General features: G+C 45.5%; 1 protein-coding gene across 2 annotated transcripts in view; it reads right to left on the bottom strand.

The window, feature by feature from the left end:
* Positions 1 to 16062, bottom strand: part of LOC126419121 (serine/arginine repetitive matrix protein 2) — a 1464442-nt gene that overhangs the window by 110852 nt on the left and 1337528 nt on the right. For both annotated transcript variants that reach the window (XM_050086231.1, XM_050086224.1), the window contains one exon: positions 1369 to 1807. In XM_050086231.1, the coding sequence (XP_049942188.1) occupies positions 1369 to 1807 (439 nt within the window). The remainder of the gene's footprint in view (positions 1 to 1368; positions 1808 to 16062) is intronic.

The following is a 16062-nucleotide window of genomic DNA, read 5'->3' as shown; positions in this document are numbered from 1 at the left end:
TCGGTTTTCGACTTTTCTCCACTGATGTGTTTCAATGCGCACTGCAGCTGATGTCATTATTTCCTTTGGATCATAATTTAATTGTGAACTGGAAGAGTAGTCATGCAGATTGTAAGACGTCGTGGTCTCCTCACCTTCATTGCTTACATATTCTGCCCTCACAATCATGTTCCGCAGATCAAGACGCTTCATTCGAACCCAAACTCGATAAGATAAAGTCAGTGTTGTATCAATTCATGTAAACGATATGCAAATAACTAATAAATCGCAAGTGCGCACCATGGTTGAAATACTCGAGGCTGGAGTACACACATACATTCCAGACATGACGGTCACAGGAGCTTTTAGTTCGAGAGAGGTAACCGCACGCCAGGAGGCCAGTCCAAACCCATCTACATCAGCCGGTGGACGCCCGTGGAGCAGACAGCGTTCGCCCGAGGGAAAGGAGGAAAGACCCCGTGTTCGGCTTAAAAGCAAATTCCGCTACATTGTGTGGGAGCGGGCAGACTACGCATTCTTTAGACATAGCACGCGGTTCCAGAGATTTTCACAGGGAGACAGCAAACGCCAAACGCCGATACTACAGATTTCCGGATTGGTCGTCTTAAACGAAACGTCATTCTCCCGTTTTAGAAGAGCAATACCGATTGACAGACGATATTTATGACGCCTTGAGCTGAAGGACTAATGCAAGAGACCTCTGGCATGGATGGGCGCCATTCCATTGTCGCTCTTGGAGCGAAGAACAAGTCTCTCCTCAGTACTTCACTGGGAGAGCACCTCTGTCGAGAGCGAATCGAAGTGCGACTCTCTATATTGAGTCCTTGCGATTAAGCGTTGTTCACTGTGTTGGCCGACACACTTATTGTGCGGTGTGAACGGACAGAGTTATAGTTAAACGCCTGCGAGCGAATTTTTGAGTGGCATCGCGGTGGACTGGTTACATAAGAAATTTTGTGAATTTTTGTGTCATTTCCTTACAGCGGACGACTCCAGAAGATATTTATTGCTGAAAGTTTTTCAGGCATTTCTCTTTAGAAGGATAGGAGCGTCTGTCTGACTTCTGTAGTAGTGTGGGGGTGGAAATTGCATCTTGCAGGAGCCACAGGGTAAAGGGTACATCTCAGATTAATGCGTCATGCAGAATAACACAATCTCAGATCAACCCCACACTCACAAGATATAGATAGTCTAATGTTTTAGTAGAGGCGGTAGACACCTTGCTGTTGTATGCCCAGTCCAATACGGTACGGCCCTAACACCACCACCATCCGCACCACCACTACAACAACCACGAAGACCAGTTTTTATGTAATTTTTAATTTGCACCAGCAGCCTGTGCGTAGGTCCGTTTATCCAGGCGCTCACCTGTGCTGTTGCTGTTGAAAGGCGAAGGCGACGGTGACCTTGACCCGGCGCGCTGCTTGCCTCCCTTGCGCTGCTGCTGCTGCTGCTTCTTGCGTTCCGAGCTGGAGGTGCGGAACTTGCCCACCAGCTTGCGGAACGACTCGCCGATGGAGCGCTTGTGCGTCTGCTGCGGGGGCGGCTGCGGCTGCGGCGGAGGCGGGATGTCGGCCGAGAAGCGCGTGCGCTGGAACACCTTCTTGGCGCCCGGCCGCTCCTCCGGCGGCGGCGACGGAGACGGCGTGGGCGGCGAGTAGTCCGGGGGCGGCTCCGGGTGGCGGCGCGCCTCCCCCGCCTCCGGCAGCTCCGCCCCCGCGTCCGGCTCCCGCTGCCGCCGGCGCTGCCTCTCCCAGCCCCGGTGCTGCCCCCGGTACCCGTCGCTGGGCGCGTCGTCCTCCTCGCTCTGTAAACACACGAGCGTCGTCAGGATTTAAAATGGAATGATCATATAAAGTTGATCGTCGGTAAAGCAGATGCCAGGCTGAGACTCATTGGAGGAATCCTAAGGAAATGCAGTCCGAAAACAAAGGAAGTAGGTTACACTACTCTTGTTCGCCCACTGCTTGAATACTGCTCACTGGTGTGGGATCCGTACCAGATAGGGTTGATAGAAGAGATAGAGAAGATCCAACGGAGAGCAGCGCGATTCATTGCAGGATCATTTAGTAATCACGAAAGCGTTACAGAGATGATAGATAAACTCCAGTGGAAGACTCTGCAGGAGAGACGCTCAGTAGCTCGGTACGGGCTTTTGTTGAAGTTTCGAAAACATACCTTCCCACCGAGGAGTCAAGCAGTATATTTCTCCCTCCTCCATATATCTGGCGAAGAGACCGTGAGGATAAAATCAGAGAGATTAGAGCCCACACAGAGGCATACCGACAATCTTTCTTTCCACGAATAATACGAGACTGGAATAGAAGGGAGAACCGATAGAGGTGCTCAAGGTACCCTCCGTCACACACCGTCAGGTGGCTTGCGGAGTATGGATGTACATGTAGAGGAAGACGGCTGTATTTGCAATAAATAAACTATCGGCGCTCTAACGGCGGGACCTTATGGTAGGGGCTCTTCGACTTTCTTCATACTTATGACGTATAAAGGTTAGTGGGTGGATATCAATACCCAAAGCAGTATGACGCAATTCTTAAAACAACTCGAAAAAATCGCTTTTGAAGATCAGAATTGTGGTGTGCATACTGTAAGACCTTCAGTACACACACCATCAGATTATTTGACTTGTCGCTCTAACGAAGTAGGCGAGTGTCAGCAATATGTCTCGTGCTCTTATTGTGGCGTGTTTATCTTCTGCCGTTTATCTTCCGCACGTTCATGTATCACTGCGCGATTGTGATCCGCGAGGAGAAAAGGTTCTACGTTAGTAGCAATCACATTGGCTGCGTTACATATTAATACGCGGATCGGCGGAAGCAGAATTTGGTCCGTCTCCATGGCAGCAGCATCTCGTAGTGTGGAGATGGACGAGCGCTGCGCCTGCGCTGTTGTGCTTAGTGGGGCGCGCTCTAGTGGGAAAGTTGTGTACGCGCTGACTACGCGGAACAATGTACACAACAAGAATATTTGCGAGTGCGGTGAATCTGCTCAGTCCTTACACAGGGTTTATCTGAAGACATGGAAATACGAGGCGTGTTTTTTAAGCAAGAACCGTTCTGAAATTAAAAAAAAGACCTTATAAGATATCTCAGTAATTTTATTTTTACATGAAAGCCTGTACCTTAATCTACCGGGTGATCAAAATGTCAGTATAAATTTGAAATCTGAATAAATCACGGAATAATGTAGATAGAGAGGTACAAATTGATACACATGCTTGGAATGACATGGGTTTTATTAGAACCAAAAAAATACAAACGTTCAAAAAATGTCCGACAGATCGCGCTTCATCTGATCAGAACAGCAATAATTAACATAACAAAGTAAGACAAAGCAAAGATGATGATCTTTACAGGAAATGTTCAATACGTCCACCATCATTCCTCAACAATAGCTGTATTCGAGGAATAATGTTGGCGTCTGATGTTGTCTTTCAGCATCCCTGGAGATGTCTGTCGGTCACGATACACTTGCAACTTGAGGTAATCCCAAAGCCAATAATCGCACGGACTGAGGTCTGGGGACCTGGGAGGCCAAGCATGACCAAAGTGGCGGCTGAGCACACGATCATCACCAAACAACGCGAGCAAGAGATCTTTCACGCGTCTAGCACAACTTTTTTTTGGTTCTAATAAAACCCCATGTCATTCCAAACATGTGTGTCAATTTTTACCTCTCTATCTACATTATTCCGTGATTTATTAAGTTTTCAAATTTATAGTGACTTTTTGATCACCCGTTACTTTTCTACATAGTTTCCGTCAATATTGAAGCACTTGTCATAACGTTGTACCAGTTTTTGAATACCCTCCTCATAGAAGTCTGCCGCATGTCTTTTTAACCACTCCATCTCCACTGTTTTGACTTCGTCATCGTCTTGAAGACACACTGACCGCCCAGGTATCCTTCAAGTGAAGGAACAGATGGTAGTCCCTGGGCGCAAGATAGGGGCTGTACGGCAGATGATCTAGAGGTTCCCATCGAAAATACCTGATGAGATCCTTAGTCTGATTCGCCACATGCGGACGGGCATTGTCTTGCAGCAAAACGATGCCCTTGCTCAACTTCCATGGACTGTTGCTTTGATTCTGCTGTGACGTAGGCCACCCATGTTTCATCGCCCGTAACAATTATGCTTAAGAAATCATCACCGTCGTTGTGGTACCGCTCAAGGAAAGTCAGTGCACTGTCTAAACGTTTGGTTTTGTGCACATCCGTCAACATTTTCGGTACCCAACGTGCGCACAATTTTCGGTAATTCAAGTGCTCGCTCACAATGTCGTACAAAACACTACGAGAAACGTTAGGAAAGTCATCCCGCAAGGAGGAAATCGTAAAGCGTCTGTTTTCTCTCACCTTATTGTCCACTTCCTACACCAAACTTTCATTAACGACCAAAGGACGCCCACTCCGTTGTTCATCATGCACATTTGTGCGGCTATCTTTAAATGCTCTCACCCACTTTCTTACCATTCCATCACTCATAATGTTTACTCCGCAAACTGCACAGATCTCACGATGAATATCGATCGCTTTTAGGCCTTTAGCACTAAGAAATCTTATAACAGCCCGTACTTCACAACTTCGGCTGGACTCACGATTATCGGAGGCATCGTAAACACTCAGTACACAACGTAAACAAGGAAGTATCAGACTGTAATGGCGTCAGTGCACAGATGAAGATACAGGCTTTCACGTAAAAATAAAATTATTGAGATATTTTAGCACGACTTTTTTTAATTTCAAAACGGTACGTACTTAAAAAACACGCTTCGTATCTCAAAAACATCATTTCGGATCCAAAAAATTTACAATTAAAATTTATTTGTGTCGGAGGGGGACATTCTATGGTACCAAACTCAACCCCTAACCCGCCCCCTGTGTAGCAGAGTGAGGGCAACTTTGAAATCTTAAATGAGGACCCCCATATTTATTATTACAGATTCAAATTCGACGGTCAAAAATACATCACTTTTTCTGAACTTCTTTTTTTTTCGTTTCTCGACAGATGGCGCTGTAAAAGAAAAAATCAGTATGGGCAGAAAACCTTGTTTCAAAATGCTATCCAATGACACTTGAACTAACCGTCCACCTCCACGCTGCGAGGGTAGGACAGGCAATTATTTCATAACTTTTAATGGGTAACCACAACGTCAACATTGCATTCTTCCGACAAAACGAGTTGGGGACTGCTTCACGCGACGCGGCATTGTGGCCGTGTAGCGAACTACGACGTCTGCGTGCCGTGCGGGATAGCCGCGCGGTCTAGGCGTTTTATCACGGTCCGCGAGGCTCCCTCCGTCGGAGGTTCGAGTCCTCCCTCGGGCATGGGTGTGTGTGTGTGTGTGTGTGTGTGTGTGTGTGTGTGTGTGTGTTGCCCTTAGCGTAAATTAGTTTAAGTTAGATTAAGTAGTGCGTAAGCTTAGGGACCGATGACTTCAGCAGTTTGGTCCCATAACCCCTTACCACATTTTTTTTTTCTTTCTTTTTCTGACTGCGCAGCGCTGCCTGTTGTTTTAAATCGTAGTTCACTATACGGCCAAATGGCGCGCCGTGAAATCCCCTTTTCGTCTTGCCGGAAAATGCCTGACCTATCTTCGCAGCGTGGAGGTGAGGGGATAATTCAAGTGTCATTGGACTGTATTTTGAAACATAGCATTTTCTACCCATATTGATTTTTCCGATTACAGCGCCACCTGTCGTGAAACGAAGAAAAAGAAATATTTCAGACAAAACTCATTATTTTTCTCCGTAGAATCCGAACCTGTAATAAAAATGGGTTTTCCCTTTAATATTTCAAAGGTGAGGTGGGGGTCGAATTTGGTATCGTTGGGTATCCCCCTCCGAGACGAACAAATTTTAATCATAAATTTTCTAGATATTTCGATGCCATCAGATAAAATGAATACCCTGTATAGTTTTTTCCTAGCTCCGGGAATAAACTAAACTCACAGTGTTCGTTTGTAGCACATACTTTACACCATGGGCTTTCAGTGCATCACTTGTTTTCGTTTCGCTTAAAAAAGCGAGAATAAAGATAATTTCTCTTTGTTTCGAGTAATTTTTAACTAGAATACGTTTAGAATATGCTGTACTACTCGAATATACCCTACAATATCGAATAATTGATTGTTTATTCCATCAGAACAACACAGCAACTCATTTCTTTCGATGTAGCATTTAGACTATATTAAGCAAAAAAAGTCTACCATCACTTTCACATTCCAGTGCGACTGATTTAATACTTCTAGGTGTTTAATATTGACTTTTTGGGTATTGTTCATATTTCAGATATTTTGTAACATGTATAGTATTATTGGTGAGTGTTCCGCTTTATACAAGACACTGTTTGTTTGTTTATTTTACTTTTCCGAAACACGTTCCAGTACTTTTTGTGCTATCCTCAGTGGGATATTTGTATTTCCCTGTCTGAAAATTAGTATTCATTTTGAACATGTTCTAAAAATTTGCTGATCGCTCGCTCCATTTTGTTTTTAAATTTAGCATTTTAATCTCAATGCATTGACCATCAGTATAAACTTTTAATTCTTAAATCTAAGCTCAGTAGCGAGGAATTTAAGTACCACTTTTAATTTGTTAACATGGTCGCTAGCAGCTGAGTGGGTTCCATAAGGGCCTTAAAATCATGAAGTCACAGGTACGAAACTCCCTTGTGGCAACTGTTCTTTATTTAAATGCCATATTTCTTAACAAATGGAAATGTTTAGTTAGAAATATTGAATAGTAATTTTTTAATAAACTAAACGTTTTCTTTGTAATCACTAATTACATGAAAACGTGAGTATTCACAATGAATTAAAATTTCGTACAAAAATTCGAAACATCAAAAGTAAAATAAAATACTGCTTTTAGAACCTGAACAGTATTTTACTGACGCATATAAAATTCACTTAACAATAAGGAATTTCACATGTCTGTGTCAAATTTTAATTTATTTTAGTAGGACCAGTAATTAAAAATATGGTTTTATTAAAATTATGATCCAATATTTGTTTAAGGATTCTAACGCTTCATCTTTCGCACCCCATGCTTCTGCCGACTATGTAGAAAAACAAAAATGTTTTCTACTTACCAGCTGTCGGAAATATTTTGATTTTTGAATGTGATTTTTCCGAGTTATTTTGAGAAATGCGTCATACTGCTTTAGGGAACTGACGTCCGGTCACTAACAACCAAATGTCACAAGTATGAAGAAAATCGAAGAGTATCAGTTCACTAGGTACTCTTGTAAATCTTACCATAACATAAATGATTTACAACACCTATACAACATTAGGAGACGAGGTGTTCAGATAAACAGTGATGTACTTAACGTACAAGTTTTCAGGGGCCGGTGCTGTTATTATGTAGCTGTCACTGAATAAAATAAAATCGATGTTTCAGCCACGGTTGTAGACGCCTTCTTCTGAAGCTACTGGTGTGCTTTGTTGTCTATAGCCCATTATACTTCGTCATGAATACTCTGCTGGCCGTGATATTACATCGTAGGTATTGCTGAGGTGGAAGTAGTGGGAGACTGTTAGATTGGTTTTCTGTGGTGGAGGGAGTAGCTATCCGCTCTTCTCCATTTCTTCTTACAATATGTGCCATGACTGATAGTCATCAGCGAATGGGGTTTAGATTACTAAACTACTGGCCATTAAAATTGCTACACCACGACGATGACGTGCTACAGACGCGAAATGTAACCGACAGAAGAAGAAGCTGTGATATGCACATGATTAGCTTTTCAGAGCATTCACACAAAGTTGGCGCCGGTGACGACACCCACAACGTGCTGACACGAGGAAAGTTTCCAACCGATTTCTCATGCACCAACAGCAGTTGACCGGCGTTGCCTAGTGAAACGTTGTTGTGATGCCTCTTGTAAGGAGGAGAAATGCGTAGCGTCACGTTTCCCACTTTGATAAAGGTCGGATTGTAGCCTATCACGATTGTGGTTTATCGTATCGCGACATTGCTGCTCCCGTTGGTCGAGATCCAATGACTGTTAGCAGAATATGGAATCGATGGGTTCAGGAGGGTAATACGGAATGGCGTGCTGGATCCCAACGGCCTCGTATCACTAGCAGTCGAGATGACAGGCATCTTATCCGCATGGCTCTAACGGAACGTGCAGCCACGTCTCGATCCGTGAGTCAACAGATGGGGACGTTCGCAAGACAACAACCATCTGCACGAACAGTTCGACGGCATTTGCAGTAGCATGGACTATCAGCTCGGAGACCATGGCTGCGGTTACCCTTGACGCTGCATCACAGACAGGAGCACCTGCGATGGTGTACTCAACGACGAACCTGGGTGCACGAATGGCAAAACGTCATTTTTTCGTTTGAATCCAGGTTCTGTTTACAGCATCATGATGGTCGCATCCTTGTTTGGCGACATCGCGGTGAACGCACATTGGAAGCGTGTATTCGTCATCGCCATACTGGCGTATCACCCGGCGTGATGGTATGAGGTGCCATTGGTTACACGTCTTGTTCGCATTGACGGCACTTTGAACAGTGGACGTTACATTTCAGATGTGTTACGACCGGTGTCTCTACCCTTCATTCGATCCCTGCGAAACCCTACATTTCATCAGGATAATGCACGACCGCATGTTGCAGGTCCTGTACGGGCCTTTCTCGATACAGAAAATGTGCGACTGCTGCCCTGGCCAGCACATTCTCCAGATCTCTCACCAACTGGAAACGTCTGGTCAATGGCGGCCGAGCAACTGTCTCGTCACAATACGCCAGTCACTACTCTTGATGAACTGTGCTATCGTGTTGAAGCTGCATGGGCAGCTGTACCTGTACACGCCATGCAAGCTCTGTTTGACTCAATGCGCAGGCGTGTTAAGGCCGTTATTACGGCCAGAGGTGGTTGTTCTGGGTACTGATTTGTCAGGATCTATGCACCCAAATTGCTTGAAAATGTAATCACATGTCACTTCTAGTATAATATATTTGTCCAATGAATACACATTTATCTTCTACATTTCTTCTTGGTATAGCAACTTTAATGGCCAGAAGTGTATTTTCCTCATGTGGTACCTGGGTCGCATAGCGGCCATTTCTTGCCGGTAACGCTCGTACGGCACGTTGTTTGTGCTGCCTGTTGGGCTCTGATGGCTGGCAGCCTAAAAAACAACCCAGTAAATTATTTGTTGCGTTTTGAGAGAAAAGAAAGAAGCTGGGCTACGTCGGACTATCATTTGTATGGTCGGTAGGTAATAGACAACACTCAGCATAACACTGACTTCTAGCTGTGAATTAGTCTAGGGGAGGCCTTCATCCACTAGTGGATGCAAATGGTTGTTCTTGTTGTCACAGTGTTTGTTGTTGCTGCTAATGGCGATATCACTGCGTAGGATCAAAATGATGGAATAAAAGAGGATATTAATGGAGTCGAGGGAAAGAGATGAACTTAAAAAGCAATAACGTGTTCGATACGTGGTCGATAAGGCGAAACAGGTGTCGGCTGGATGCAGTACAACACGCGAGAAGCTCCCGCGACGGAGGGACCTCCGGAACAATGGGTGGGGTTGTGTTGCGGCGGCCTTACTTGGTGGCGATGCAGATCACCCGGGGAACCAGTTTGTGGCCCACGCGGTCCGCGGCGTGACGACGGAGCGCGTTGGCCGCTCGCAGCCGCGCCGAACACCGCCAAAGCGAGCAGCGGCCGGCAGCCGGCTATGTACGTCCGCTTAGTGCCCTGGGCGGAACAGCCGAGGCCGTGCGGGTGGGCTGGCCCGCGACAGGTGTTGTAGCTTGCGTCAAAGTGCCTGTCAAGGGCGCGCGCTGCTATCTCCCATGGGACTGTCTACAAGAGAAATGCTTTCCGGGCGGCAGGAAGTCTGTCGTTCGATGCAGCGCGTTTCTGATGCTGACTTCTAAGTAAATTAGGATGTTACGTTCTAACAGCAAATGCTGCAACACGGTTCAAATAGTGTCTCTCTAGCAGGTAACAAAGTATGTGAACAGGGAAGAGTACTTTATTAAAGTATCAATCATCATCCGACTACGAACTAATTACACGTGGTGTTCCATAAGGGTTGTGACGGCTCAATGTCATTCAATACGATCATGACGACACCACTCGATCGACGTTAGCACTCGTGGTGTCACTCGCCTTCATACATGGCAGTGGACGTTTGATAGCTCAATGGTCGTCAATTGATTTAAATGTTATTCCCGGCTGACTTTTAATTCAATTACTGCCACGGGGGTGAGGAGAAAGAACACATCCTGGTGGTAGCAGCATTATGCGTATTCAGATGTTCGATTAATCTGAATGGTTTGCAATGTTCCAGCGATTCTATTCGAACTCTATGCTGATGTACCGACAAGGACCATTTTCGCAGATAAACATGCAAGTACGTAACGGGTGTTCAGTTTCTCAATATAGTTCGTCGCACTCGTACATTATACATCCGCTGTAAGAACAATTTCATGCATTTACATTTTTGGTGTCCCACAATATTGGTTGGCTAAATATTATGACGATACGTTGTATACAGCTTCCACAGATATTGTTTATCATGTAGTCAGGACTACGTAATGAAGCCAAAATCGTGGATAAAATTGAAATGTAGTTTGTTTATTAACACTTTTCTTTTCACTAACTAAATATGAAAGATGAATCGGGATTGTAGGTGATGATCATATCCTTCTTTTCAGTATTAAAATGGTCGATATCGTTTTCTGAATAAGGCGTGTCATATAATGTTATAATGTCCAAACATCGACACGACCCAGGCTCTCAATTCGGCACTTAAATGTCTGTACTTCGCTCTGGAAATGTTCGATGTGATTGTCTTTCACACGCAGGGTTCAATTTAACGATGTATGCACTGTTTTTAGTATTTTAGGTCCCCGTTAATTAATATCTGGTAGTTAATAAGCGAACTATTTTTATGCTGGCGCGTTGTTTGTATCAGTTACCCCCGCAACCGTCCAAGGATAAGATTCTCTTAATGTTCCGCGCACACGCGCTTCACAATTTTATAAAATGCAGAATTACGTAAACTATAGTTTTCCGTTGCGTACAACGTTCGTGGGTTCCACAACCATAATAGTTTCCCAAGAGTATTTTTCCCAGCTAACACCAAGTTCGAATTATATTGTCGGAATCATTTTCACTTCACCCGATAATAAACGTCTCTGATCACTTCGTCACACGTAATGTATTCTAAACGTGCTTGAAGAGTCTTTAAATAATCTCCTTAACGAATTTCGCAGTCGCGTACCACTTTTTCATCTACTAGCCCGATCGCGATAACTGAAGGTAGAGAGCTCAATAATGTGTTACATGTTCTTTTATACACTCCTGGAAATTGAAATAAGAACACCGTGAATTCATTGTCCCAGGAAGGGGAAACTTTATTGACACATTCCTGGGGTCAGATACATCACATGATCACACTGACAGAACCACAGGCACATAGACACAGGCAACAGAGCATGCACAATGTCGGCACTAGTACAGTGTATATCCACCTTTCGCAGCAATGCAGGCTGCTATTCTCCCATGGAGACGATCGTAGAGATGCTGGATGTAGTCCTGTGGAACGGCTTGCCATGCCATTTCCACCTGGCGCCTCAGTTGGACCAGCGTTCGTGCTGGACGTGCAGACCGCGTGAGACGACGCTTCATCCAGTCCCAAACATGCTCAATGGGGGACAGATCCGGAGATCTTGCTGGCCAGGGTAGTTGACTTACACCTTCTAGAGCACGTTGGGTGGCACGGGATACATGCGGACGTGCATTGTCCTGTTGGAACAGCAAGTTCCCTTGCCGGTCTAGGAATGGTAGAACGATGGGTTCGATGACGGTTTGGATGTACCGTGCACTATTCAGTGTCCCCTCGACGATCACCAGTGGTGTACGGCCAGTGTAGGAGATCGCTCCCCACACCATGATGCCGGGTGTTGGCCCTGTGTGCCTCGGTCGTATGCAGTCCTGATTGTGGCGCTCACCTGCACGGCGCCAAACACGCATACGACCATCACTGGCACCAAGGCAGAAGCGACTCTCATCGCTGAAGACGACACGTCTCCATTCGTCCCTCCATTCATTCCTGTCGCGACACCACTGGAGGCGGGCTGCACGATGTTGGGGCGTGAGCGGAAGACGGCCTAACGGTGTGCGGGACCGTAGCCCAGCTTCATGGAGACGGTTGCGAATGGTCCTCGCCGATACCCCAGGAGCAACAGTGTCCCTAATTTGCTGGGAAGTGGCGGTGCGGTCCCCTACGGCACTGCGTAGGATCCTACGGTCTTGGCGTGCATCCGTGCGTCGCTGCGGTCCGGTCCCAGGTCGACGGGCACGTGCACCTTCCGCCGACCACTGGCGACAACATCGATGTACTGTGGAGACCTCACGCCCCACGTGTTGAGCAATTCGGCGGTACGTCCACCCGGCCTCCCGCATGCCCACTATACGCCCTCGCTCAAAGTCCGTCAACTGCACACACGGTTCACGTCCACGCTGTCGCGGCATGCTACCAGTGTTAAAGACTGCGATGGAGCTCCGTATGCCACGGCAAACTGGCTGACACTGACGGCGGCGGTGCACAAGTGCTGCGCAGCTAGCGCCATTCGACGGCCAACACCGCGGTTCCTGGTGTGTCCGCTGTGCCGTGCGTGTGATCATTGCTTGTACAGCCCTCTCGCAGTGTCCGGAGCAAGTATGGTGGGTCTGACACACCGGTGTCAATGTGTTCTTTTTTCCATTTCCAGGAGTGTATGTATTAAAAAACAAACTCGCCCCTATATCTTTCTGTCCCGCCTGGTCTTTGCTCCTTTGCTTTTTATTACTTTTCATTATATTGCTTCTTAGTAATACTGTGCAGTTATTGAAGTTTCGCATTACTTTCCCCTTTTTAATTCTTCCAAAATAAAATCTATTTATCCCCGATTTTAATTAATATGATGCTAATTGACGCGCCTGCCCGCAAAGTACCGTTACAGGATCCATCTTAGGACATTTATTTTTTCTTCTGTATACAGGGTGAATCACCTAAAATTTGCACTGCAGATAATGTGGAAATGGAAAGTGCTATTGATGTGCGGTTTTCACAGGATGGATTGGTTATCAAGGGCTCTTACTGTTAGCCAATAAACAGATCGTGATGATACTTAGAAAGTGTACGAACATACACTTTTTGAACATAACCATGCCTATGGATATTAACAAACTAAAATTAGGCTAATTTAGAATGTCAGTGGCAGTTTTGGAGGATTTTACGAGGTGTCGTTTTGTGAATAGTTTCCACACCAACGCTTGTCTGTGTTGTTCTGCCTGCGTAGTTGCTAGGTACGGTGTTGTTATGTTTGCTTACAGTGTGCTTGCGTGTTCCTTGAGAACACTGTGACTTGTGTGACAGTCCAAGCAGCAGGTCATGAATGAGCGATGTTTACCATTTCAGAAAAAGCCGACATGCTTATGGCGTATGGAGAGTGTAGGAAGAATACAGTTCGTTCATATACTGTGTATGCTGCAAGATATCCCAACAGACGTCAACCATCGCGGCAGTTATTTACAAATCTCTGCAGCCAGTTACGTAAAAGTGGTAGTGTAATACGTAGACGAACGTAACAGAAGGAAAAAAATGTTTCAAATGGCTCTGAGCACTATGGGACTTAACATCTGAGGTCATCAGTCCCTTAGAACTTAGAACTACTTAAACCTAACTAATCTAAGGACATCACGCACATCCATGCCCGAGGCAGGATTCGAACCAGCGACCGTAGAGGTCGCGCGGTTCCAGACTGAAGCTTCTAGAACTGCTCAGCCACACCGGCCGGCACAGAAGGAAACAAGTGAAGGCAGAAGAGTGGGGAAATAAACGTTTTTGCAGCTGTTGCAGTTAATCCGCACGTTAGCTAACGCACAGTCGCACGAGAAAGTGGCATGCGTCAGGCAAATGTCGTACGCATTCTCCATCGACATAGATTCCACCCCTATCACATTTATTTTTATCAAGACGTGTATGGGAACAATTATGGGAATCGTCTGAATTCTGTACATGACCATTAAGACAGGATGCTCCAGATGTATCATGTATCTTTTTTAGTGATGAAAACATTTGTCAATCATGGCTAGGTAAACCACCAAAATATGCACTATTGGCCTGTTGACAATCTCCGTTGACTTCGTCAGGTGGAACGTCAGCGTCCACGGAGTGTAAACGTGTTGTGTGGGGCAGCGACCATCGGCTCAAAGGCTCGTTTTTCATAGACGGAGCGCTGAACGCACACAAATATAGCAGCCGGCTAATAATCTTCCACGGATGCTAGCAGACGTTCCTCTACAGAGTAGCAGGAACCTGTGGTACCAATATAATGGATGTCGAGTCCATAGTGCACGAAGTACTATAGCATGTGTTCACGAATTGTTTCAAATCGTTGGACTGGAAGCCAAGGACCTGCACCTTGGACGGCCCGTTTTCCGGATTTGACGTCTGTAGCCGGCCGTTGTGACCAAACGGTTCTCGGCGCCTCAGTCTGGAACCGCGCGACCGCTACGGTCGCAGGTTCGAATCCTGCCTCGGGCATGGATGTGTGTGATGTCCTTAGGTTAGTCAGGTTTAAGTAGTTCTAAGGGACTGTCCTTACTGCAAATTTTCCACTTATTTGTTTACTGCATCGTTCTAAGTCATTTGTAACAGAGAAGAGCTTGCAATAAAGGGAATGTTGGCACTGGTGAAGATGAATAAGTGCTCATAAATAATAAAGTATGCATTTTAGCGCTCATATTTACTGGGGTTTCTTTTTTTATTTTGGTCTGAAATATGGAATACTTTTTATTTAACACCTTGTGTATGCACTACGTTACCTCCCACTGTACGTCTAAAACATGACAATAAGCAGACAGAAGAGGTTGACAGTGTTAAATTCTTGGAACTCCAACTTGATAATAAATTCATTTGGGAGGAGCATATCAGAGAACTGCTGAAGTGGAAAACAAATCTTTATTTGCAATGCTTAATTTGTCAGACATAGGTTATATAAAGAAGACAGCTAGCATAATTGGATTACTGTCACTCCATAACGCCACACGAGATTATTATTTAGGGGAGCTCATTGAGACAAGCTGTAGTTTCCCGAGTCCAAGAGCACATAATATGAATTATTTGTGGCGTGAACTTAAGAATATCCTGCAGAGGACTGTTCAGAGAACTGGGGACACGATTTACTGCTTCCCAAAATATCTGAAAAAGTGTGGTAATTTTGGTTTGTAAACGAAATGAAGTGGAGGTGGGCGGCACATGTAGCAAAGAAAATGGGTGCTGGTTGGAGCAAGTAAGTTCTTTGCTGGATTGTAAGAGATTACAAGAGACCAAGACGACGATCTGATGGGACATGAATAGACGACATTATAAAAGATGCAGCACCAGCATGGATGTGTATCACGAAAGGCTGCAATGCAGCAACTTCTTCTGCAGCTATGAATCCGGGCAGGTCTAACCACAGCCGGAGGGCCGTTCGTTGCGAAGCGTTGCCAGTGACCTTGTTATCTCGCGGAGGCGAGGCGCAGCTAAAACGTGGTGCTGTCTGGTCCGGCGGCTTTTCTTGCTGTTATGAATGGCAGACAACCTGGGCTCCTCAGCGACGGCATTCGTGACCAACGAGCGTAAACATTTGGCCTTTTCACGAATTTTATCGTCCGTAACAAAATGTAAACTCGTAACTTGTCTGACCTTCATACCCCACAGCGGTATAGCAGCCTATAACACGACCACACCCTGCTCCGTCTGCTAGCATTTTATATTTTCATTTTATACTTGGCTAACAGTCTTAATTTTTTTCTGTGCTCGTAAAAGTAATACAGTTTATTTCAGAGCACAGTTCTTTCAGCGGTACAAATGATGTGCACTGAGGTGATAAAAGTCATGGGATAGCAATATTCACATATGCAGAAGGCGGTAGTGTCGCATACGCAAGGTATAAGACGGCAGTGCACTGCCGGAGCTGTCGTTTGTACTCAAGTGATTCCTGTGAGAAGGTCTCCGACGTGATCCTGGCCGCGCGA

Source organism: Schistocerca serialis, chromosome 1 (assembly GCF_023864345.2).
Source record: "Schistocerca serialis cubense isolate TAMUIC-IGC-003099 chromosome 1, iqSchSeri2.2, whole genome shotgun sequence".
Lineage (NCBI taxonomy): Eukaryota > Metazoa > Arthropoda > Insecta > Orthoptera > Acrididae > Schistocerca > Schistocerca serialis.
The sequence above is the reverse complement of the archived record's forward strand: the minus strand, read 5'-3'. Positions and strand labels throughout refer to the sequence as shown.